Raw genomic sequence first — 26069 nt, 5'->3', positions numbered from 1 at the left:
ATGGGCTGTTAGCATTCTGGTAGCATATGAAAACATGCATTTTCATCTAAACAAAGAGAGGTATCGGCAAACGGCCAATATAGCACACAGTAGTGAGTGCCTATTGTAAGTAGGTGCAGTGACACCGCTGTAGTTGAGGGCCCAACAAACATATAAACACTCAAAGACAGCGGTGTTAGAGGAAAGGCTACCGCGAACGCGGAAGTAGCGACTTTCATTTAAGTTACTATTTTGGTAACAACTGTCGTACATTTGGCAAAGTGCTACGACGCAAAACAGGTTCTGGTAACTCACCGTCAACTTTCGAGAAGATTTTCTTACGGTTTACGAAGATTTGGGACGGTTCTTTTGGTGGTTGGTATCGTGCAGTAGTGCGTAGTCGGTCACAGCGGGAGCAGTGGGGCTGACTCGGAAGTGATGGCCGTCAGGCACTTTTATGATAGCGCCGCTTGTGGCGAAGGGCTGCAGTTACATCATGGCATTAGGAGACGTGGGTTACACTAGCAATACAATTGAACTTTTGTTTCTGTTTCCTCTACTACTACAAAAAAAAAATTCTGACTGAGTGTAACTTCCCAGTTTTTCAGCCCTGTGAGGCGACTCATGCTGTGATATTGGTTTGTACAAAACTTGAAATGATTTAGTGAAATAAAGGTCAAAGAAAGATTTTTATTCACACACATCTTCTCGTCTGTCTGTGAGAGCAGTTTCCCAACACTAGAGGGCAGCATTGCATTAGTGCTACGTGAGCATTTGTTGCGTTTAAATGCCTTGCGTAAATATCCTCTAAAATGGTATTTCTGTTTCATTTTCAAATACTCAAGTCAAAGTAAAAAAGCACTTGGAGCGTATACAGTATCTCTGAAGAAAAAGAGGCACAAAACACAAACTACACATATTTCAAGTCAACATGAAGCTTTTGTAACTTTAAAATGTACACACAGAGGCACAAGTATTTTTTTCTCAAGTAAGAGTAAAGATACTTCATTACAATATTACTCAAGTAGAAGTTAAAAGTACTGAATGATATAACTCCAATAAGTACAGTTTCTTCCAAAAGTGACTCAAGTACTTAAGTTACTGTAACTGAGTACTACCCGTGTCTGATCGTACCTGTGTATTTTACTAATTGTCAGTGGGCGAAGTATTTAGTATGAAAGTTGTTTGTGTTCATTTAATGGTTTTGTGCTGTTGTTTTCAAATCACGTCTAAACCAAAACTAAATCATGTCTTAAAGAAGATACTGGCGGTGTTTTGTTTTTCTGAACATAATTGTAGCATCACAATTCTTAACAGGGACGAGTTTATGAGCACATTTCACAATTTGCAGAGTCACGTTTCTGAGTCAGTGCTTTACAATTAGATGCGCCGTGTTTTGTCTTTGTTTAAAACTGCTGAAATTTTCCTCCAAAATGCTGAAATGTTTTTGTGACAGCACTAACTTTGATTATAAAAACAAAGAGCACCACAAAATGACAGTATTTTTTAATTTTTTTCTCCATGAAACTCCAAACATGGCCTCACACACATCTCTGAACACAAAATCATTTTGCTCCAATGATTTTGTAAAGAACAAGACTTAGTAAATGCTAAGTGCACCTTTTATTTATTTGGCTCATTTCCTCATTTAATGAAAACGCCTCATGTATATTTAGGACAAACGGCTCCATTAACAAGTGTTTTGTATAAATCGACATATTTAAAACCACAAACTCAGAAGAAAGATCAGACAGGACCTTTAACTCCCGACCTCAACAAAACAACCACAAATAATGAATTTATTTGAGTTTAAGGAAATGAGCAGTAACTCCATTGCTCCAAAGCCAGACTCCAGCAAACAGCGGCTGAGTGAAGGTGGTCTGGACTCTGTGGAGGAGGCTCATGGTTTTGTCCTGAACACTGTAAAAGGACAGAGCCCCTGCGCTGTGGTCCAGGTAAACCCCGATTCTGCCAGAAATTGGACCTGAGACCTCAGACTTAACATTATTAAAATAAAATGAGTAACGTTTTTTATCACAACTTAAAGCCCAGGATTTATCATTGTTTCCAAATGCACATTCAACGCCGGTTCCACGTCTCTTTATATCCCTGTATGACACTGCTATATAAACCGCGTACGTCCCGCTCCACTCCACCTCCCAGTAACAGCGGCCCGTCAGACCCTCTGTACTCAGGACCTGACATGCATTAACAAATCTGTCCGGGTGATCAGGATAACTCTGCTCTTCAGACATAAATGTTGCTCTTCTGTTTCCATCAGACAGAGACAGATGTTTGAATACTGTGTTTGGGTCCAGTGTGACGTCACTTGCATACCTGAGGAAGTCCTCTCTGGAGCGGGGCTCAGGCTCAGGCACATTAAACTCTCTCAGACTGAGCTGTAGTCGGTCCCTCAGCGCTGACACAGCTCTGGTCACATACTCAAAGTCTGTCCTTGGTCTGGTCTGGAGCCTGGACTCGGTCTTCTCTGAGTCTGTGGACAGTGAGGGGCAGAGCAGGAGAAACTGGTTGTGGTCCAGTGTGAGGGACAGTGTGTCCAGCTCAGAGATGCTCCTCTTCAGCTCAGTGACGTCCCGCTGCAGTTGGTCCTGAAGCTCTTGGACTTGTTTCAGTTGGATCTGCTGCTCCACTTCAGAGCGTCTCTTCTCCAGGAGAAGGGCCGTCTCTCTGAAGCTGTCCCCACTGCGCTGCACTGCTGTCTGGGCACAGCGGCTGATGTCCTGGGCCTCCTGTTGGAGCCTCTCCTGCTCCGTCTCTTTGTGCTGGAGGTCTTGTTGCAGCAGAGCCCTCTTGGCCTCCAGCTGTTTCTGCCTCTGGGCCCTCTCTGCTGCAGAGGACACTGTGTGGTGGCCCTGGTGCTGGTCCACACAGAGGGAGCAGATGATCTGCTGGTCTGTGCGGCAGAACAACTTCTTCAGCTCATTGTGCTCAGAGCAGAGGTTTTCCTGGAGCTTGTCAGAGGGCGCCACCAGCTGGTGTCTCTTAAACACTGCAAGATTTCGATGAGGCTGGAGGTGGGTCTCACAGTAAGAGACCAAACACTGTAGACAGGAACTGACCGCCTTCAGCTTCCTCCCAGTGCACACATCACAGCTCACATCTCCAGGACCAGCATAGCAGTGGTCAGCAGGGGGCGCTATGAGCCCTGACGTCTTCAGCTCCTCCACTAGATTGGCTAACACTGTGTTTTTGGCCAGGACAGGCCTGGGAGTGAATATCTCTCTGCATTGAGGACAGCTGAACCTCACCTCTTGGTCCCAGTTGGTTTGAATACAGTCCATGCAGTAGCTGTGTCCACAGGGAAGAGTCGCTGGATCCTTCAGTGTTTCCAAACAGATTGGACAGGTTAAGGCGTCTTCACTGAGTGCTCTCTGCGCCATCTCTGCGCTCGGTGAGAATCACTGTTAGTTTTCCTTTTACAAACATGAAACCTAAGTCTGCAGTGGGAGGAGACAGGCTCCACCCCCTGGTCTGAGCAGCTCTGAGCCGGACTGACTTTAAACTATTGTAGAAGCTGTTGTTATGTGTCAGAGGCATTTGATTTGACTTGAAAATGTCCTCTATTTCTGTAAACCTTTAACTTGCAACTCCCTCTGTTAGTGTATGTTGTTATTCTATCATCATTTGCTAAAGGGCTTGTTATATAACTGCGAGCTCGAGGACAGTTGAGATTTCTTGGGAAGAATGTGAAGAATGTGACTGTTTGTGCAAGTTTCACTTCCTGAAAACAGTGCTATTTAGCTCTGCACACGGACATTACTTCATCCGCACTCTTAACTGTTAATGTGATTAGTTAATGATTAATGCTTTATGTATTTGGTTTGACTTCTTGTAATTTTAAGCACTTTGAATTGACTTGTACGACTTTTGCTCTACAAATAAACCTTCCTCTCATTGCTTTATGGCTCACAGTTGTGTTACACTTTGCAAACCTGTGTTGACAAGTTTGAAAAAGCACTACACAAGTCATTACTCACTCACCAACCTATTACTCTGGGAAAAGGTCTGATCCAGGTGTTGTACGAAGGCTAAAAGTCTCCGTCTGTCAGTCAAATATTAAACCACAACTAAACTTGGACAAAAGCAGTCGCAAAGTACAATCCAGGCCACACACTGTCACTGTTTCAATGGAAAGTCGGCCACAATAAGTCCATTCTTCAGTGGAAACTTTCTGTCTTTGTCCCACGTCCAAGTAGCTCGCCAGAGGTTTTCTATATTCATACATACACTTGATGAGTCACATAAATGTGGCAAATACAGAGACAAAGGCTGAATCTTTCCAAAATCTTTAATTTTCATATACTTTCTTTGCCCCGATAATTTGCATAAAATAACCAACAATTTAGCTCGAAAAGGAGTGGGAAGAAGATGAACTAAAAGCGACTGATATTTACAGCAACATGTGTCAGGTTTCAGTTTATTTCCTCTATAAAATTCACTTCGGTTTCCTCCACTACTATATAAACACAATAGGATCCTCTCAGGGGCCAGGACACCCCTCAAAAAAAATAAGTCTGCCTCTGAGTGGAACCTCCCAGTTTTGCAGCCCTGTGAGGCGACTCATGCTGTGATATTGGTCTATATAAAACTTTATAAGATTTGATTAAATAAAGGTCACAGAAAGAGTTTTAATAACACACATCTCCTCGTCTCAGTAGTTTCCCAACACTAGAGGGCAGTATTGCATTAGTGCTACATGACTATTTGTTGCGTTGCGTAAATATCGTCTAAAATGGTATTTCTGTTTCATTTTCAAGTACTCAAGTCAAAGTCAAAAAGTACTTGGAGCGTATACAGTATCTCTGAAGAAAAAGAGACACAAAACACAAACTACACATATTTTAAGTCAACATGAAGCTTTCGTAACTTTAAAATGTACACACAGAGGCACAAGTATTTTTTTTCTCAAGTAAGAGTAAACATACTTCATTACAATATTACTCGTGTAGAAGTAAAAAGTACTGAATGATATAACTCCTCCAATAAATACAGTTTCTTCACAAAGTGACTCAAGTACTTAAGTTACTGTAACAACATAATCATAACTGTGTATTTTACTAATTGTCAGTGGGCGAAGTATTTAGTGAAAAAGTTTGTTTATTTAATGGTGAATTGTGCTGTTGTTTTCATATCACGTCTTACCAAAACTAAATCATGTCTTAAAGAAGAGACTGGCGGTGTTTTGTTTTTCTGAACATAATTGTAGCATCACAATCTTAACAGGGACGAGTTTATGAGCACATTTCACAATTGGCAGAGTCACGTTTCCGGGTCAGTGCTTTACATGTTCATATCGTGACAACACTAACTTTGGTTATGAAAACAAAGAACACCACAAAATGAAAGCATTTATTTATTTATTTTTCCTCCATGTAACTCCAAACATGGCCGCACACACTGACCTCAACATTAAGACATCTCTGAACATCTCTGAGTCAATTTGCCCTATGCATTAATAAAAAACAAACAATGATTTACAAAGAACAAAAAAGTCTCTCAACTCAACACAAGACAGAATGTTTTGTATAAATCTACATATATTCAAACCACAAACTCAGTGATAAAACTCAATAAGACTCCTGTACAAGATCAGACAGAACCTTTAACTCCCGACCTCAGCAAAACAACACAAATAATGGATTTATTTGAGTTTAAGGAAATGAGCAGTGTCTTCATTACAATAAATCCGGACCCCAGCAAACAGCGGCTGAGTGAAGGTGGTCTGGACTCTGTGGAGGAGGCTCATGGTTTTGTCCTGAACACTGTAAAAGGACAGAGCCCCTGCGCTGTGGTCCAGGTAAACCCCGATTCTGACAGAAATTGGACCTGAGACCTCGGACTTAACATTATTAAAATAAAATGAGTAATTATTTTTCATATAGTATAAAGCCCAGGATTTATCATTGAATCCAAATGCACATTCATTGAAGGTTCCACGTCTCTTTATATCCCTGTATGACACTGCTATAAAAACCCAGTACTTCTTGCTGCACTCCACCTCCCAGTAACAGCGGCCCGTCAGACCCTCTGTACTCAGGATCTGACATTCATTAACAAATCTGTCCGGGTGATCAGGATAACTCTGCTCTTTAGACACACGTGTTGCTTTTCTGTTTCCATCAGACAGAGACAGATGTTTGTTTGCTGTGTTTGGGTCCAGTGTGACGTCACTTGCATACCTGAGGAAGTCCTCTCTGGAGCGGGGCTCAGGCTCAAACATGTGAAACTCTCTCAGACTGAGCTGTAGTCGGTCCCTCAGCGCTGACACAGCTCTGGTCACATCCTCAAAGTCTGTCCTTGGTCTGGTCTGGAGCCTGGACTCGGTCTTCTCTGAGTCTGTGGACAGTGAGGGGCAGAGCAGGAGAAACTGGGTGTGGTCCGGTGTGAGGGACAGTGTGTCCAGCTCAGAGATGCTCCTCTTCAGCTCAGTGACGTCCCGCTGCAGTTGGTCCTGAAGCTCTTGGACTTGTTTCAGTTGGATCTGCTCCTCAGAGCGGATCTGCTGCTCCACTTCAGAGCGTTTCTTCTCCAGGAGATGGACCATCTCTCTGAAGCTGTCCCCACTGCGCTGCACTGCTGTCTGGGCAGAGCGGCTGATGTCCTGGGCCTCCTGTCCGAGCCTCTCCTGCTCCGTCTCTTTGTGCTGGAGGTCTTGCTGCAGCAGAGCCCTCTTGGCCTCCAGCTGTTTCTGCCTGTGAGCCCTCTCTGCTGCAGAGGACACTGTGTCATGACCCTTGTGCTGGTCCACACAGCAGAGGGAGCAGATGATCTGCTGGTCTGTGCGGCAGAACAACTTCTTCAGCTCATTGTGCTCAGAGCAGAGGTTTTCCTGGAGCTTGTCAGAGGGCGCCACCAGCTGGTGTCTCTGCAGTCCTGCAACATTTCGATGAGGCTGGAGGTGGGTCTCACAGTAAGAGACCAAACACTGCAGACAGGAACTGACCGCCTTTAGCTTCCTTCCAGTGCATAGATCACAGCTCACATCTCCAGGACCGGCATAGCAGTGGTCAGCAGGGGGCGCTGTGAGCCCTGTCGTCTTCAGCTCCTCCACTAGATTGGCTAACACTGTGTTTTTGGCCAGGACAGGCCTGGGAGTGAATATCTCTCTGCATTGAGGACAGCTGTACCTCACCTCGTGGTTCCAGTTGGTTTGAATACAGTCCATGCAGTAGCTGTGTCCACAGGGAAGAGTCGCTGGATCCTTCAGTGTTTCCAAACAGATTGGACAGGTTATAACGTCGTCACTGAGTGCTCTCTCTGCCATCTCTGCTCTCGGTGAGAATGACTGTGTGAGTTTCCCTTTTGCAAACATGAAACCTAAGTCTGCAGTGGGAGGAGACAGGCTCCACCCCCTGGTCTGAACAGCTCTGACTTTAAACTATTGTAGAAGCTGTTCTTGTGTGTCAGAGGCTTTTGACTTGACTTGAAAATGTCCTCTATTTCTGTGAACCACGAACCTGCAACTCCCTCTATTTGTTAAGGTTGTTTTTTTGTCATAATGTGCTAAGCTCAAAGACTTGTGATACTAAAGACTTCAAAAGGAAAGTTTGACCAACAAAGACAAGGATTCATGCAAGTTTTACTGCCTCAGTTTATGATCCACAAATGATCTGCATGCTTTAAAATACTGATGTTGAGTCTTAAAGGCTATAGAATAGGATTGTTTATAAATCAAATACTAAAACTTGCACATGTGCTTGTGTTATATACACCTCTTACTATATAACCACATTAAAGTGATCATTGGTTGGACAGTTATCTTCTTGTAATTTTACGCACATTGAATGTACTTACACGAATTGTGCTCTGCAAATAAAGTTTCCTCTCATTGCCTGAATGCTTACAGTTGTGTTACACTTTGCAAACCTGTGTTGACAAGCAGTGCACTAGTCATTACTCATTCACCAACTAATTACTCTGTACAAAGGTCTGATCCAGGTGCACGAAGGCTACAAGTCTCAATCCGTCAAAGTCAGACATGAAACCAGGACTGAACTTGGAAAAAAAGCAGTCACAAAGTTCCACTACAGGAAGAAAACCAGGCAGTGCCTTTAAAGAGGGGCATAAAAACTTCAATATAATGTCCATAGGAAGAAGTCGGCCACAACAAGTCCATTCTTCATTTTACAGTCTATGATGAAGACAAGTACAAAATATTTCAATAATAGAGCTGTCAGCAATATAGCTCTAAAAGGAGGGGGAAGAAGACAAACTTAAAGCGATTTATTGATATTTACAGCAATATTTGTCAGGTTTTAGTTCATTTTAACTAGGGATGCACCGATACCACTTTTTTTAAAACCGATACGAGTACTTGGATTTAAGTACTCGCCGACACCGAATACCGATACGAGTACAAGGCATTTTCTTCAACGTTCTTACTTTTTTCACAGCAGATTGGTTTGTAATTAGTTAATTTACTCATGTACATTTCCTTAAGTAAAGTCGGCGACACATTTAAGAGCAGTTATATTAGAATTGTGCTGATGCCATTTATTTATTTTATTTTCATTCAATATATTTTTTATTTTTATGTCTCTGTCCATCATAGACAGAAAAGCCCATGTCCTAAAGCTCCCAATGCCTGAGCTTTATTCATTTATGTGTTTTTATTTAACAATAGTATTGAGATGTTTCTTAAATGGTCTCTTTTCGTCTTTACTTCAGCTCCTGTAGATTTTCTCGTGTGTTTGTAGTAACTTAGCGAGAAGCTACAGTGTTTTCATTGTTCTGCTGCAGCTCATTTTCCCTCAATATAAACATGCTGTATGTCTTTAATTTGGATTTTCTGAGGACTTTTTAGTCGCTGGGTTAGTTTTTCAGATGAATAAACCCCTGGGCTTAAAACGGCGTCAGAATGGCCAAAACTGCTAGCCGCGAGTTAGCAACGTTAGCCTGAACAACATTAAGCTCTGGTTAAATCCAGCTCAGACTCTGGTTTAGAGAGCGCAGTCTGTAATAAAGTCAGCTCTATGTGGATTATTGTATTTACACTAAACTATTCTACAGTTTGTTGCTTCTTCTCTCCTCAGCTGAGAGCTGCGCCTCGTAGCTGCGCCTCGTAGCTGCGCTGGCCACACGTCAAATGGTTTCGGTTTCTGGTATCGGGACCTCATGAATGAGTACGAGTATGAGTACAAGCATGTGGTATCGGCCCGATACTGGTATAGGTATCGGTGCATCCCTAATTTTAACTATAAAATTAACTGCTGTTTCTGTTTCCTCTGCTACACAATAGGATCCTCTCAGGGGCCAGGACTCCCCCTAAAAAAAACAAAAAACTATGGAACCTCCCAGTTTTGTGATATTGGTAATTGATTTGGTTAAATAAAGGTCAAAGAAAGATTTTTATTAAAAGACACACATGATTTTTTTTTATTTTATTTACACACGTAATAAAAAATAAAACATCTCCTCGTCTGTCTGTTAGAGCAATTACCCAACACTAGAGGGCAGTATTGCATTAGTGCTACGTAGCCTGTGCGTGACGATCTGTGTTTATATGCCTTGCGTATTTATATATGCTCATCTTACATGGTAGCCTATGTCTATTTAGGAAAATAACTAGAGCGATGACTCATTTGAATCTTTTATAATTGGCAGTTTTTGTGTTTTTTTAGATGAACTGTGCTGTTAGGTTTCTTTTATAATACCCATTGGTAGATTAGAATAAGGAAACCTAACATTATCAAATCGGATCTAAACCAACGATGACTGAATCTGTCTGATCTGAACTACTTCACTGCAACTTTAAAATCACTTGAGGTCATTGCAAAAATAAATGCATTCAAACCAAAATTCAAAATACTTCACTTTACTTGCGTACTAGGGCTGAAACAACTAATCGATTACTAAAATAGTTGTCAACTGTTCCAGTAATCGATGAATCGTTTTCTAGTGAACACAGACTAAAATTGAGCAAAAAAGACATGCCAATTATGTATTTTGGATGAAAACCTACTTTGTTTTTTAAAGTGAGGGTCTGCAGTGTTTTGTACATCGTAAATTTCATAAATATCTGTCTTTGTCTCGTCCAGTCAAAGCAGAATTAGCACAAAGAGCCTCCTACAAAAGTTTACTTTAAAGGTCCTATATCATGCAAAATCGACTTTTTGGAGCTTTTAGCCATGTTGTTTTGCTATTTCCTTATCAAAAACCCCCCCAGAGTGGTTTGTGGCTTCATTCACGCAGCTCTCAGTAATCCTCCTGAATCCTGCTCTCTGAGGCTCCGCCCTCCTGCTCTCTGAGGCTCCGCCCTCTCCTGGTGAACGACTGAGTGTTCAGTTGTGTCGTAACAGCGGAACGGAAGTGCTGTAATGTAATGTCTTAATTCTATGCTTACGGCCTGATTTTAATTTGTAAAACAGCTTTTTCATTATTTCTGTCGTAAGAGAGAAACAAAGAGTAAAAAATGTAAAAAAAAAAAAAAAAAAAAAGAAGAAGAAAAAAAAAAAAAAGGATGTGCCCGAGGTGCTTCCAGGTCAGCTGTGGCCAAAACAAACACATCGCATCTGAACAGATCAGTCATGTTTGCGCTGCAGCTGAAGATGGAGCTCGTTACCTACTCTGGACACACCTGTTTTTTATTCTTAACTAACGATAATGTCACGGACGGAGAAAAAGAAGCGCGTTTGGCTACGAGGACGAGGAGTTTCAACCTTTTTCAAGTAGAGGCCACTCACCTGTTTTTTTTCTCCGGGATTCAGCGACTTTCACCAAAATATTGTTTTTCTGTGACTGTCACTGATGGATGTTTGGTGAACCTTCGCCTGAATCAAAGTGGATTAACTTTTATAACCAACGCGAGTCCCATAATGTAAACAGCGATGGACCAGAGCGGTGAGTCAGTCCAAACGCGTGTTAGCTTGTGTGTTAGCATATTAGCATGTGTGTTAGCATATTAGCATGTGTGTTAGCCATTTATGAAGCTGTGTTGCAGATGTCAACTCCGTATAACTGCATCGTGAAGTGACTTCACTTATTGCTGTTTATTTATATTACGGTAAAGTATGTGCGGAGAGAGGGGGCGGAGTTAACTGAATCGAAGCGTTTTGTCTTCCGGGTTTGAAAAATACCTCCAGAAAACACTTATATTTATCACAAAAATGAGTGCTCCATAACGGTAGAGGTACAATATATCATATAAATGCCTATACTTAACTTTGGAATGGCTAAAATAGCATGATATAGCCCCTTTAAGTTTACTCCATCCACGTGTCCTCAAGCGGCGCCACTTTAGCTTTATGTGATGAAAAAATTGAAAAAAATACAATTTCCATGCACCTTTCACAGCCAAGCGATTAATTGATTAATCGTAAAAATAATCGGTCGATTAATCGATTACCAAAATAATCGTTGGTTGCGGCCCTATTGCGTGCACTACATTAATTTTGTCCTCAACTACTGACTTGGCTTGATACGTACGAGGACTTCTTCTATTCTTCCATTCTCTCCCGCTTCATTTGCCACATCAGCGTCTCGTTTACCACACGACTGAAACCTCCAGTTGTTGTTTAGTCAAAAATCGAAATAACACAGAAAATCCTGCTCTCTGTGATTAAAGGAAAACCACCGGATTCTTGCTTTGATTCTGAACCGCATCGAGTTTGCATCATTTTTCAACTTTCTCATTTCACTACAGACAATAACAGGGCGCAGAGGGAAACGGAACAAACGCAAATGAAGGGGAGGCAAACGTCAGCTCAAAGGCAGTGCAGCATCAAGGGTGTTTTTATTATTTAAAATGTGCGTCTGTACATGGACACTGTGACTTTTTAAGCATAATGTCTGCGTACAGGTATATCTACATACACAACACATATACAGCTATTTCTTCCATGCAGTACATGTAGTGGAATACAGGAATCTACACATATATATTCGCCCCCTGGCCTCGAGGTGTCATTGTGTTTATTCTTTGTACAACAGGTTATCGCCTTTTTAGAGCTGAAAGTAGAGGAACAGATTTCATCCTAGTTTCTCCACATATGGGGGGGTTATTTATCAAGGCAGGTGCTAAAAAGTGCAACCTGGACAATAGCATGTAGCCAATTATGCGCATGTTTCGCCTAATTTATTTGCCCGTATTACAGTTTTAGGGCCTCAAGTCTGACATGATAAACCTTTGCATGTGCTCCTAAACGCTTGGTAAATGACCCCCATGGGAAAGAAAGTGTAGGAAGTGGTGCTTTGGGCCATGATTGAGAGAAGACAAACAGCCCTAAACCCAGAAAAGAGTGAATCAACAGATCTGAAAATTAGAAGATATTTTTATTTGGGTTTGAGTTGATTTGTTCTGAAGTTAAAACTGGTTGAAAGCAATGTTTTAAGGGAGACACTACAGGCAAAACTCAATTTTTTCAGGTTTTGGGCCAAATTGGTCTCTGAACATATAATCTTTCACCCGGAAACAGAAAACATGCCTAATCTTCACAATAACATGTTTAAATATTGCGCTGATTCAATGTTCCCCCATAGACTTATATGGGAGAATGCAATTTCAAGGGCCTTTTTCTCCAAACACATTTTTCTGTCATTGTGGCGACACTATGTCCACGTCAGTCGGACCTAAAGACTTCACATTTTCCAGCCTTGGACTGAACAATATTTGGAAGATTTTTTCAGAGGGATTTTTTATTATTTAATCCCCTAAGCCCCATTTATTGAGTTTTGAATGTCAAAAATAAAGCGAAAATAACAATTTTACAATTTTTTTCCACTAAAAAAACAGATTTTTTAAAAACTAAACAAGAAATCCGAAATCCCCTCTGAGAAAGTCTTGGCAACTCATTCATCAATAAAATGAAACCATACATTTGAATGTAGCTCTATCCATTATTCAGATTTCGTCGCCGAAAAGATGGGAAATTTGGGGCATTTTTAGGCATAAAACACCTTGTTCTTATATGAAAAGATAAAATGACAGAAAACTTGCAAAGTATTTTTTCCTCACATTTATGCCGGTGATCGACAGCAACAGTTTCAAGTTGATATCTGTAAATTACATTTTTTTCCCTATTCACCTGCAGTGTCTCGCCTTAAAGGAGACATTATGCAAAAATCCACCTTTTGGAGGCTTTTAAAGCAGTGCTAAGTAACGTGTTTACCTTAATAAATCCTTTCCGTAGTCCCTCTGGGGGTAATACAAGTGTTAATTGGAGGGTCTTTCATCTCCCCTGGTGTCTCTGGCCACAAAACCACAATTGCAACTTAGCTGCCACCGGGTTGGAGCACCAATACACACACATGGAATCACGAAGAAGAAGCTAACAGGCGAACGGGCAAAGCTAACTGTGGGCTAGCGCCACTTAAACAGTATTTACAGCCAAGTTTGAGTGAAAATAATTATCTCCATTGTGGATGAACAGTATCCCTTTTCTGTCAGCTTAGTATTTATTCTAATGGGCAATTAATGAGTAAAAAACTGTAACATGCTACGGCACCTGCAGTGGCGCTTATGGCCTCTAGGGGCATGAGTTACTTAATACTGCTTCAACCATATTATGTTATTTCCTTGTCAAAAAACGACCTGCTGCATAACTCCTTAATCCAAGAATCAGATCCAACAGATAATATGGTCGAATATTTCTCCAATCAAAAGTTTCTCAGTCATATTTTTACTTAAAGCTACACCGCGCAACATTTCACCCATAAAATAGAAAGTGTGTACAAGCATTTATTTAAATACATGTACTTTAATGTCCTCAGACCTGACTTTACCGGGACGTAAGGCGGCAGATTTAAATATGTCCGGTCCTCATCCAAATCCATTCTTTAATTTAACTACTTCAAGAATAGCATTATCCTCGTATTGAAGGCACAAGTCCAATCCAGAATGTTACGCAGTGTGTCTTTAAATAAAGTATTCTAATATTTGAGTGGTTTGAACCAAGTATTCAAAGCAGAAAGTACAAATCTGTTTAAATAACGGTTGTGAAAAATAACTTGAAAAACACTAGAATTGTGGCCAAATTCCCCTTCTGTACGGCAACTCAACGGGGACAAAACTTCTGACTTTGTTTTGTGTGTCAGTGGCATTTGACAAAACACATTCTCCACAGCGCCACCTACTGTTCATAGAGTGAGCATTTTAAGGTCGGAGTAGAAGTGGTATTGCATTTATTTTTCAAATATAGTGGATTAACCTCTTAACTCCCGCCTGAACCGAGAGGATCTTTTTCCTCACGTCATCAGATTTTTTTTCCATAATTTTTTTGTTGGGTATTCAACTCATTTTTGTAACTTTTTTGTCATTTTTTCGTCAATTTTTTTTAATCAAATTTTTGTAAAATTTTTTTCATTTTTGGTCAAATTTTTATCACATTTTTGTCATTTTTTTGTCATTTTTTTAATCAGATTTTTATAAATTTTTTGTCACATTTTTGTCAATTTTTTGTCAATTTCTTGTGACATTTTTCCCACTTTTTCATAAATTTTTCCTCACTTTTTTGTCAATGTTTTCGTCAATTTTTTAATAAAATTTTTATCAAATTTTTGTCACATTTTTGTAATTTTTTTATCATTTTTTTTATCAGATTTTTATAAATTTTTTGTCACATTTTTGTCATTTTTTTATCAATTTTTTATCAAATTTTTATCAAATTTTTGTCACATTTTTGTAATTTTTTAATCTTTTTTTTTTATCAGATTTTTATAAATTTTTTGTCACATTTTTGTCATTTTTTTGTCACATTTTGTCACATTTTTGTCAATTTCTTGTGACATTTTTCCCACTTTTCCCTAAATTTTTCGTCACTTTTTTGTCAATGTTTTCTCACTTTTTTGTCACATTTCCATCATTGTTTTCGTCAGTTTTGTCGCTATTTTCACACCTTCTTTCCAGAAGCTTTTGGATTGGGGTAAAGCCAAACTGGAGAAAATGTGCTCGGTTCAGGTGGGAGTTAAGGGGTTAAAAGTAATACATTCTCAATAAATACACCACTCAAGTAAAGTATAGATCTTCAAAAACTCCACTTTAGTGCAGTACATTAGTAAATTTACTTCGTTACTGTCTTATCCTTTCAGAGAAGTAAAATATCAATGCTGACGTACCCAAAACAATGCATGATATGTTTTTAAACTATACAGGTAGATACATTTGCATATATATAAAATGTCTCCTAGGAAGTGTGCATTTTATGGGTTAAAAAATCGGTTGAAAATAATTAAACACCAGTCTTTTGTTTATCCGTTTAAATATAAAACTCCTCCTCCTCCTCTTCGGTCTTGTCCTCCTCGACGCTGCAGCTGTCCGACTGGTTTATGGACACGCTGCTCACGGAGGGCGTCGTGCTGGCGTCGAAGCACAAACTCCGGCCGTGTCCCAACAGAATCCCAAAATTATTACAAACGCCATTACCGTTCACACTGGACGACCTGTTGACGCCGCACCTGCTCCCGAGAGTGGCCGCTCTGTACGCCACGTGCACGTCCGGGATGCTCGGCGACCGCGACGGGACGATCTCCTCCGGCGGCGCCGAAAGCGGTCGAGGATTTAGACTGAGTCCCGTTTGGATGTAGGCGGACACTACGGAGAGGTCCACCCCGTTGGCCACTTTGTCCCCCGTGTCTACGTCCGTCTCTTCCGCGCCGATCAGAGCGTCGACGTTGAGGCGAAACGGCGGGACGAGCGAAGGAAGCGTCCCGTTCGGAGATTGTTTTTTGGAATGAGGCTTGTGAGTTGGGTGCGGGGTGTGCGTGGAGTTTATATTCGGGAGGGAAAACAGTGACCCGGAGTGGTTGCTCTTCCACTCGTTGCCGCATGGATCGGGATATCTCTGGTCGGGCCACTCGTCGGCGTAGCTGGCGTGTTCGTAAGCCAAGGGGAGGGACATCTGCGAGGTCTGTAAGAACAAGCCCCGGGTGTGGAAGGATGCGGAGCGCTGGGGGTGGCGCCGTTGATGATGGTGATGGTGGTGGGGGTGGTGGTGGTGGTGCCTGAAGGGGGCGCCGTGGCGGGTGAACGTGGACGGAGCAGAAGTGGATTCGTGCAGGAAAGAAGAGTCGAGGTGCGGCTGGAAGGCGGGAGTTTGGACCTGTGGAAAAGAGAGAACAGAGTCAGAGAGTTGTAGTAGCAATACACTTTGGTACATGGGCTTCCTCAGGGTCATCTGCAATTTTAAACTTTATTCATTTTAATTACAGATACATTCATTTTTGCATCAGAAATTGATTAAAGTTTGTTGTTTTTCTGAGGTAGAGCCCTGTTCTGACATACATTTGTGCAATATTGGCCTATTTATGCCTGTTTTAGACACTTTCCAGACCAGATTTACACTTGATTTGATCATCTATGGCAGGGGTAGGCAAGTTTGCGTCGTGGAGGGCCAATTTTCATCATTGCCAAAATATCCAAGGGGCGAACCTCAACATTGTCGTCTAAAGTAAAAAACTATTTTCTGCAATTGCCAATGTTTTACATCAGTGGGTCCGAAGTGGTAGGGCTTTGGGCCCCACCATTACCCTCGGATGACAAGCCGAGGCCCAAATAAAAATATAACTTGTCATATATCGTATAAAATATTGTATTTTCCACACAAGTTTTTGTTGAACAAGCAGTATATATCCAATATATATTGCCGTGACCCACTTTAGGGTCCCAACCCACCAGTAGAGAATCACAGTTTAACATTATATGACCAAGAGGGATGTTCTGACAGGACATTTTTAAAATACTGACACTATTTCCTCACATTTTTAGATACTTTAACAGGTATTTGATCTTTTATTTGCATATTAATATTTCTCAAAATCATCTTGGGGGCCAGAGGTTCTGTGCTGGAGGGCCGGATTTGGCCCCCGGGCCTGACGTTGCCTACCCCTGATCTATGGGATTAGTTTATATCAGGGATCTAGCTTTCCAACACTTTCTAGGTAACTCGCCAAAGACTTTCCACATTTCTACATACACCAGATGCGTTTTCATTTTCTTAACATACTTAACACAGTCTGCAAACATTCTGGTCAATATAGTGAAGTATAAAGACCAAACTTAATATTATAAAATTATAATGAGTAGTATATACTCTTTATTAAATAGTGAACTCCTGCTAAGTTGCATTTTTACATGAGCAAAAACTGTGGCCTGGGCTCATGCTTCACAGCTTGAAAGTCCCGGGTTCGATTACCACCTGGACGGGGCCTTTCTGTGTGGAGTTTGCATGTTCTCCCGGTGTCTGCGTTCTCTGGTTTCCCCTACCACTAAAAACATGTGCAATAGGCCAGAAGGAATGAGAGTGTGCTTCTTCTTCAAAGTACAGGCTACAATCCTGTGTGGCATGTTTACGTGCATGAGTACTTTTTTGTTCATTAACATGTACTGTCCCGACCAAATAATCAAATAAATAAAATACATTTGCGCCAACGGACTCTCTGACGACCACCGTTTAATCAAAATGGTAAGCAGTCTCAACTTATATAGTGCCTTCCCACCTAAATTAGGCATTAGTCAAAACGCTTTACACTCACCCATTCACACTGGGGGCACGGCGGGTGAAGTGTCTTGCCCAAACACACAACAACAGTGTGGAGAGCCTGATTTCGCTCTACCATCTAAGCCACTGTCGGCCCTTTTTTTTTCCATCAATATTGCTATGTCTTAAAAATATATATTGTAATCCATGTGGAGCCATCCCGCACAAACGTCGTGAACTCAGTGATTCCCAAAAAGGACCTCTTGGGAAAGGTTTTCCCAAGAGGTCCAGAGGTGAATCCCAGGTTTCGTGTTTGTCTCTAAAAGGTCAAGTCTTTGGATTATCCGAGGCCGGGCTCTGATCTTCCTCATGTCAACAGCCTCATTACCCACAACCCCCTGCTGCGTTCCCCTCCACACACATTAAACTACCCACAACCCGCCTCCCCCACTGAGCCCCTCTGAACCACAGTCGCTCCCATGAAACGAGCACAGACTCCATCACGGCAAATTACAAAGAGAGGTCTGTCATAATAATGAGACTTTATCTACAGGTGAAATTACTACATTTTAAAACATTTATACCACCACAATACAGCGCGGCAAAACGACCTAACCTTTTGTCTGAAATGTTTACTACAGCGGCGCACGTGAGAATGTCCCGCTTTGGTTTCTGGTATAAAAGCGGACTGTGATTATGTTGTAAATTACAGAGTCAAAAGTAGGCGACAACATTCAAGTCTGGTCTCTTCGGCGTGGGAGGGAAACGCACACGGCCACACAACCACACAACCACACAACCACTTCAGGCACGAAGACAGAGCGGAGTGTAGGTATTCACATCAGGCATTTTAGGAGAATTATCTTGGCAAAAGTGAGCTTGTATTTACAGGTGCTGCTGCAAGGTGCTTTCTTCATTTTTGTTCATTTAAATCATACGAGGCTCTTGCAAACTATTGTCTTTCGTCGAGATTTTAGTCAGTTTTAGTCTCATTAACTATATTTCACATTGACTCAACATTTTAGTCGACAAAATCAAAGTTGTACTACTTGAATCAAACCTGAAAGTCATGGGTGGTTGAGTAAAATCTCTTAAACGCTCCCACACATCATGATTGTTCACTTGAGTTCATCAGACGCTCGTCTCAGCCGGAGTTTATAGCGAGACAGAGACATTAATTTGTATGAGCTAATGCAAGAATCACGTACATTTTCATTTTTTTTGCCTGTTAAAGTTTCATGTTAAGCAAGGTTTACACATGAAAAGACCATGATCTTTGTGGATCGATATATTGGCTGGCTGATATTTGGGTATTTACAATATCGGCTATCTTCTGGAAAGTATCTTGTTTACCTTAAAGGGCGGGTATTATGCAAAAGCGACTTTTTCAATCATGTTATTCTGTCACTCCCTCATTAAAAACATGGCTGAAGTGTTGCCTTGGCACATTCACGTATTTTTGAGTAATCTGTAAAAACTCTGATGGCGGCCATTTTAGGGATAGGTTTTCCTGAGTCCTCCTAGGAACGCCCCCACCTCCTGGAGACGCCTCCGAAGCTTTCGTCACCAGCCGAGTAACCAACCACTGCTCCTCAGCAGAACCCCCTCCCCACTGATGCCACAGACAGCGTGTGGGGGGGGCGTGTCTGAAAGGCTCAGAGGTTCTTAAAGAGACAGAGGCCTATTTCAAGACATTCACTACAGCCATTTTGAGAGAGACATTTTATACAAGGCAGTTATTCTAATTTACTGCATTTACAGACCAACAGAAGGTTTGGTCATTATTGTAGTGTGATATAGACTGGTGCTATGTGACTGAAAAAAGCAGAACACCCCCTCTTTAATAAATCCTTTCCGTAGACCCTCTGGGGGTAATACAAGTGTTTATAGGATGATTGGAGGGTCTTTCATCTCCCCTGGTGTCTCTGGCCAGAAAACCACAATTGTAACTTAACTGCCACTGGACCGGAGTCACCAATACACACTAATGGAATCACGAAGAAGCTAGCAGGCTAACGGGCAAAGCTAACTGCGGGCTAGCGCCACTTAAACAGTATTTACAGCCAGGTTAAAAAATAGTTCCATTGTGTAATTGGATGTACAATATCCCTCTCTCCCTTTGTCTTTTCTGTCAGCGTAGTATTTACTCACGGACAATGAATAAGTAAAAAAATTGCAACTTACTTGCGTCCACTTAGCTACAACACCTGCAGTTGCGCTTATGGCCTCTAGGGACAAGAGTTTCTTAGTACTGCTTTAAAATGAGCTCGCCCTCAGGTTCCTTGGCCTCAGGGGAGCTGAGAAACATTGCGGTGAATATCGCTCACAAGTTTGTAAACTTATTTTATGAATTTTATGTAGTAGATTTTTGTGTATAATTTCGAACCACAAGAGAAAAAGACTTGCCATTTTCATCTTTCAAACGAGCTCCTGAAGTACCTACTAAACATGACTATGCAGCGCCCCCTGCTGTCACAGTTCAATGCTGACATGTTTAGAAGCTTAATACACAGGATTATAAACGAGATATAAAAAGAAAGATCAGTGATTGTGATTGTTTGGCCGGAGTGATGGGGGTGAGAGCACAAATTAGTCAATGTGAGAGAAGAGGAAGCAGAGGAGGTGGCCAGATGGGGACAAAAGGATTCACTATGTTCTACTAAATCTTCTAAATCTAATCTGATTAAGCCAAACATGGGGCCGGGGCATATGTCTATTGTCATGAGAGATCAGAGTATTTGTTGCAATCGCCGTAATGGACAATGAGTGTAATCGGACTGAACTTTGAAAGACCCCGATTCAGCACTGATCCTTTAGGAAACTGATACCTCCAAACACGACCAGCAGGTTAAGATACAAAGAGCTTTAGTTTTTAATCCTACACCCTATTGCTGATCATCAAGAAATATATCATCTAATATAGTGAAATGAGTACATTAACTTAGTTGTTCTCAGGGAACATCAAGCCAAAAACCAAAATACCTGTCCTGTATATTAACGTCTAGAATATACAGGACAAGTCTAGAAAAAGCTAGAAAAAGCTAGCTTAGAAAAAGCTCCCATCCAGGAGCTTTTTGAACACAGGAAAAGTCAGTATAACCTCCGAGGAACTGCTATTTTTAAAAAAGCAAAAGCGAAAAAGAATAAAAAGAGTCGCTGTATTTCTGTAAGAGGTGTTAATCTGTGGAACGACCTGGAAGATCAGTTTAAACTGTCCCAAACAGTCAAAACTTTCAAAAAGTTGTTTAAAGCTACTAAAATTCGAGAATATATAAGCTTAGGATGAATAAAGTAAGAAAAATAAATAAAAAATAATAATGATGACATGATTTAGTTTCAACTAATTTAACTTAAAACAAATGTATGTATACATATTTGTTGGAATATTGAAATTTATGTTACTAACTTCAGATACAGGCTTATTTCTCTTCTGTTTAACACTTGATATTGTTCATTATTAATGTTTGTGTTTTGTTTTTGTTTTTCTCTTGTGGAAGTCTGTAAACTGGGTTAGGCGTTATACGTTTTCACTTCAGCCTAAACCCTTTCGGTCGTGTTGTCCACAATGAATTGGAAATGTATTTACGTTTAAAGGAATGAATGAACTGACCGAATAAACTAGTACTACTACTACTAGATTAGTGTGAATAGTGAAAAAATAAATGGCGTTGACTGTGGCAACAGTAGAAGCTTATCAGCACCAGGTGTAAATGTAATAATCTTTTTTTTTTCTCTCAAGAGGAGAGGGGCTCACTCGGAGGATCAGGAAGATCAGGATATTTTGTTTCAGCTGCTTTAGATCAATATTGCATTTTCTACAACACTGCAAAAAGTAATTTACTAGATTAGTTTAGATGTCTCAATTTGAGCATAATAATCAAAAATTTTGTTGTTTTAACTTGTTAAGATGTAGTTGGGCATTTGACCTAGATGTTTTCACTGTTCTGAGATGTTTCTGACTCGTTTCAATACATTTCGCCTTCATTTCAAGTAAGTTTCTCTGCCAATGGGGTAAGAAAAATGGTCTTGTCCCATTGGCAATTTTACTTTCTTATTTCCAGTGAGATTTACCATAGAACCATCTGAAATTTCATCAAACTAGCAAAATAATCTTGGTCAGATCAGGGAAAAGGTCTAAATGAGTTAAACCCTCTCTAAACAAGATACATACAGTCATTTAAGCCAATGCTTGATATTCACTTTTTGTAGTGAAGGATGTGTATTGACTTTATTACCAAATACCTGCCCCCTCTTTAATATAATTTTAAGCCCTTAACAGGCTTCATGAGGGCTCCTCCTTGCCCTGGGTAAAAAAAAAAAAGGATTACTCATTACTAAAACTATGATTACAATGTCAAAATATTTTCATCGACCAATAAAAATGAAAAGGGTGGGGGTAAAAACATTTAAACTTCCAGTGAACCTCAAACCTCATGTGTTTATAATTTCTTGATTGTGCTTTGAAGCCCTGTCACTGTACTGGACCCATTTGTCTGTTAGCGTTATCTTTGTGCAAATCCTTCCAACCAAACTCCAGCCTGACGTGGCACGCATAAACATTACACTGCAAAAAGTATTTAACTAGATCAGTATAAAGATCTCAATTTGAGCATAATAATCCAAATGTTAGTTGTTTTGACTAGTTAAGAAGTTGTTGGGCGTTTGTCCCGGATTATTTCACTTGTTCTGAGATGTTTCTGACTCGTTTCGATACATTTCGTCCTTATTTCAGGTAATTTTCTTTGCCAATGGGGTAAGAAAATTGGTCTTGTCTCATTGGCAATTTTACTTTCTTATTTCAAGCGAGATTTACCTTAGAACTGGTCTGAAATGTCCTCAAACAAGCAAAGTAAACTTGGTCCGATCAGGAAAAGTGTCTAAATGAGTGAAAACCGCTCAAAACAAGATGCATTTCCTCAATTCAAGTCATTTAAGCCAATGCTTGATATTCACTTTTTGTAGTGTACATTCTTCCATACCTGCAGCAGTATCTTGTTGCCGTCGTAGTCCTGCGTTTGCCAGCGCAGCTCACTGATGGGGCTGCAGGTGTGGGGCAGGAGCGGCACGAGCGCCCCCACGTCCCGCACCCGGACCTCCAACACGGCCGAGTCCAAGACCAGCGGAGCCTGCCCCTTCTGAAGCCTCTTGAACGACAGCTGGATCTCCAAATCCGGGTTGGAATACACCACGAAGAAGCAAAAGTCGTCCTTCCTCTGCGCCACCTTCCGCTGCAGCAGCAGTTTGTACAGCCTCACCATGTCCGCGTAGTTCTCGTGGCGGCAGTAGATCGTGAGCCTGACGATCTCTTTGCCGTAGTGAACCTGCCGCACGGCCCACAGCGGCGTCCCGGAGGTCAGCGTGAAGAAGTCCTGGCTGCACGGCGTCAGCGGCAGCATCCGCTTGCCGTTGCTGACCTTCTCCGTGTGATGGTAGCGCCAGGGCGGCCTCTGCAGGGCGCGGTGCAGGGACAGGATGTGCTCCTCGCCCCCGAAGGCCTCCTGGAGGAAGAGGATGACCGCGAGGGCCGGCTGCGAGGCGTGGGTCGGGTGGCGCTTCTTGGAGCGGTGGGCCCGTTCGGAGACGCGGAAGAGCTGCAGGTCGGGGTGGATCCAGGAGAGCGCGGCGTCGGTGGCGCGTTGGAGGAAGCCGCCGTGTCCCGGGTCGGCGATGAGGTGCACGCTGACCTGATACGGGTCCTGAGCGTCCCCCATGGGAACGTCCGCTCCGCTAACTGCAACAGAGGAGATGGAAGCAGTGTTAATTTTGAGAACATATTTTAATTTAGTTTTAGTCTTTTGACGAAAATGTAATTCGATTTTAGTCTAGTTTTAGTCGACTAAAATTGCAAGTAAATTTAGTCGACTAAATTTAAGACAAATTTAGTCGACTTTGCATTGATAATATTCATTATAATCGTATTTAATCGTGGTCCTCAACTTCATGGAGCTGCTCCACATGAACAAAGCTCAGAGCTGATCCTTTGGTAGTGAATTTACATGATCTGAGGCTCTTTCAGACGCTCAATACAAGTTTGGATGATTTGGTCTTATTTTAGTCGACTAAAATATCTGGACGTTTTAGTCTCATGAAGAACTTTTAATCAATCAATCAATCAAAGTTTATTTATATAGCACTTTACAGCAACACCAGGAGGACCAAAGTGCTTCACGTTTAAAACCACCAAATAATTACAACCTAGACACAATTTTAATTTAGTTTTAGTCCAATTTTAGTCGTCAAAAATATCACTTTGACTAAAATTAAGACTAAATATTATAGTCGACGAAATTAACACTGGATGGAAGGGTTAGAAATGCACACTAAATTCATTAATAAAATCATGAACCTTTTATGTGCCAAAGTTGCCAAAATACGACCAGTGATTTTTACTAAAAACAACAGGTTCTCTTACAAATATGTTTCCTCCATCAGGAGCTCTACCCACACAACAAAATCCATTGTCAGGGAAATGCTCTGGACTGGTTTTAGTACCGTTTATCTTAAAGGGAAAAATGGAATGCAAAATGGACTTTTTCAAGCTTTACATCATGTTATTCTGTCACTCCCTCATTAAAAACATTCACGTATTTGTGAGTAATCTGTAAAAACTCTGATGGCGGCCATTTTAGGGATAGGTTTGCCTGAGTCCTCCTAGGAACGCCCCCACCTCCTGGAGACGCCTCCGAGCTTTCGAGGTTCTTAAAGAGACAGAGGCCTATTTCAAGACATTCACTACAGCCTTTTTTGAGAGAGACATTTTATACAAGGCAGTTATTCTAATTTACTGCATTTACAGACCAACAGAAGGTTTGCTCATCATTGTAGTGTGATATAGACTGGTGGTGTGTGACTGAAAAGAGCAGAATACCCCCTCTTTAACTTTATTATTATGATTTATACATTTTCACCCTTAAATGAATGTATGTGTATGGGAAAGACATTAATCAGCATGGACTGTGCTTGCATCGCTGCAGAGGGAACTAACCCAGCACGAAAACTGCACAAAACAGGCCCCACTTTTGAGCTTTATCGACGTACGTGAAATAAAATCCAGAAAACACTGAACGAAACGCCTCAGCAGCAGAACAAATGATCAGTGGTTTTCAACTGGTTTTGTGTCGGGGCCACCATCACCCAAAGCTGAGAAGTCGCAACCCAAAACATAGGGCTGTACAATGAGGAATCCCATGGAGAGTAGGCCTCCAGGACACGCTGGAGGGGCCTGGTGTCGTTTGGGGTACCCCTCAGAACAGCTGGAGGTCTGTGTGGATCGAGAAGTCTGGCAAAGACTTCTGCCTCCGCAACCCGGCCCCGGATAAAGCCGAAGAAAATGGATGGATGGATCTTGATCAATTCATTTTTACATTTTCATAATAAAATCAATACTATGCAGCTGATTTATGAACTTAGGCATATCTTTAATACAAAACCTCACTCAAATAATAACAAAAGCTTCCCTGCAGTTGTTTCATTTAACAAAAAAATCCATCGTCTCGTCCAAACTCCAAAACTAGAAGTTGTTTCTGCCAAAGAAATGACTCTAAACCTGTCGATTATGAAGTCCCATGACAATTATTGAGACTGACCAAAGTAGGGATTGCAATTTCAATTACATTTTGATTAATTGCCCAGCATTACAGAATTGAATTTGTTATACGTAATGTAAAATACTGTGTTTTATCTTCATTTTTAAGGAAATGTTTTCTGGCAAAGGCTCGCGACCCACTGAAAAGAGGAGAGAAACACTGATCTAAACAAACAACCACCAAACAACGCCACCTCTTTATTTTCCATTCCTGTATCATGTATCTCATTCAACAAAAAAAGCAAGCATAATATTTGCATGAATGTCAAGAAGAAAAAGAAGCGGAATGAAGTTGAAGTTTATTGCATTAAAGAGGGGGTATTCTGCTTTTTTCAGTCCCATAGCACCAGTCTATATCACACTACAATGATGACAAACCTTCTGTTGATCTGTAAATGCAGTAAATCAGAATAACTGCCTTGTATAAAATGTCTCTCTCAAAATGGCTGTAGTGAATGTCTTGAAATAGGCCTCTGTCTCTTTAAGAACCTCTGACCCTTTCCGACACGCCCCCTCCACACGCTGTCTGTGGCATCAGTGGGGAGGGGGTTCTGCTGAGGGGCAGTGGTTGGTCACTCGGCTGGTGACGAAAGCTCGGAGGCGTCTCCAGGAGGTGGGGGCGTTCCTAGGAGGACTCAGGCAAACCTATCCCTAAAATGGCCACCATCAGAGTTTTTACAGATGACTCAGAAATACGTGAATGTGCCAAGGCAACACTTCAGGCATGTTTTTAATGAGGGAATGACAGAATAACATGATGTAAAGCTTGAAAAAGTTATTTTGCATAATACCCCCCCTTTAAAGCCAACACAGGATAAAACATATTCCCTCAAATCAAAGTCAAATTAAGCCTGATAGTGTTCACTTTTATGTGACGGGACTGAGCGCATTGTCGAAAACTCTGCCTGTAGAAAGTGCTTCTCTGTTTGCTTTTCTCCCCCTCCCTCCCCCCTCCTCTCCCTTCTTTCAGCCTCTCGTCTGTGCCCTCATTAAGCCCCATTAGAGCTTCATTACTTCAGCTCACTCAGGTGTAGAGAGCGGCCCTAAACTCCTGACCCTGAAGCCCCGGGGCC

At 41.4% G+C, this 26069-nt stretch overlaps 2 protein-coding genes across 2 annotated transcripts in view; both read right to left on the bottom strand.

The window, feature by feature from the left end:
• Nucleotides 1-1627: 1627 nt before the first annotated feature.
• On the bottom strand, nt 1628-7264 carry LOC306968328 (uncharacterized protein; the record flags this gene model as incomplete). The annotated part of the gene is made up of 2 exons (XM_079563671.1): nt 1628-3394; nt 5644-7264. The coding sequence occupies 2 exons, from the start codon at nt 7262-7264 to the stop codon at nt 1779-1781; spliced, it is 3237 nt and encodes a 1078-aa protein (XP_079419797.1). The 3' UTR covers nt 1628-1778.
• A 7916-nt stretch (nt 7265-15180) lies between these two features.
• fam124a (family with sequence similarity 124 member A) overlaps nt 15181-26069 on the bottom strand; it is a 62925-nt gene continuing 52036 nt past the window's right edge. The window contains exons 3-4 of the mRNA XM_079563433.1: nt 22391-23142; nt 15181-16034 (exon numbers count right to left, since the gene is read on the bottom strand). Coding sequence (XP_079419559.1) covers nt 15192-16034; nt 22391-23142 — 1595 coding nt within the window. The 3' untranslated portion in view covers nt 15181-15191. The remainder of the gene's footprint in view (nt 16035-22390; nt 23143-26069) is intronic.

This window comes from Gobius niger (assembly GCF_951799975.1).
Source record: "Gobius niger genome assembly, chromosome: 9".
Lineage (NCBI taxonomy): Eukaryota > Metazoa > Chordata > Actinopteri > Gobiiformes > Gobiidae > Gobius > Gobius niger.
Note: the sequence above shows the minus strand (reverse complement) of the source record. Positions and strands in the feature narration are given on the sequence as shown.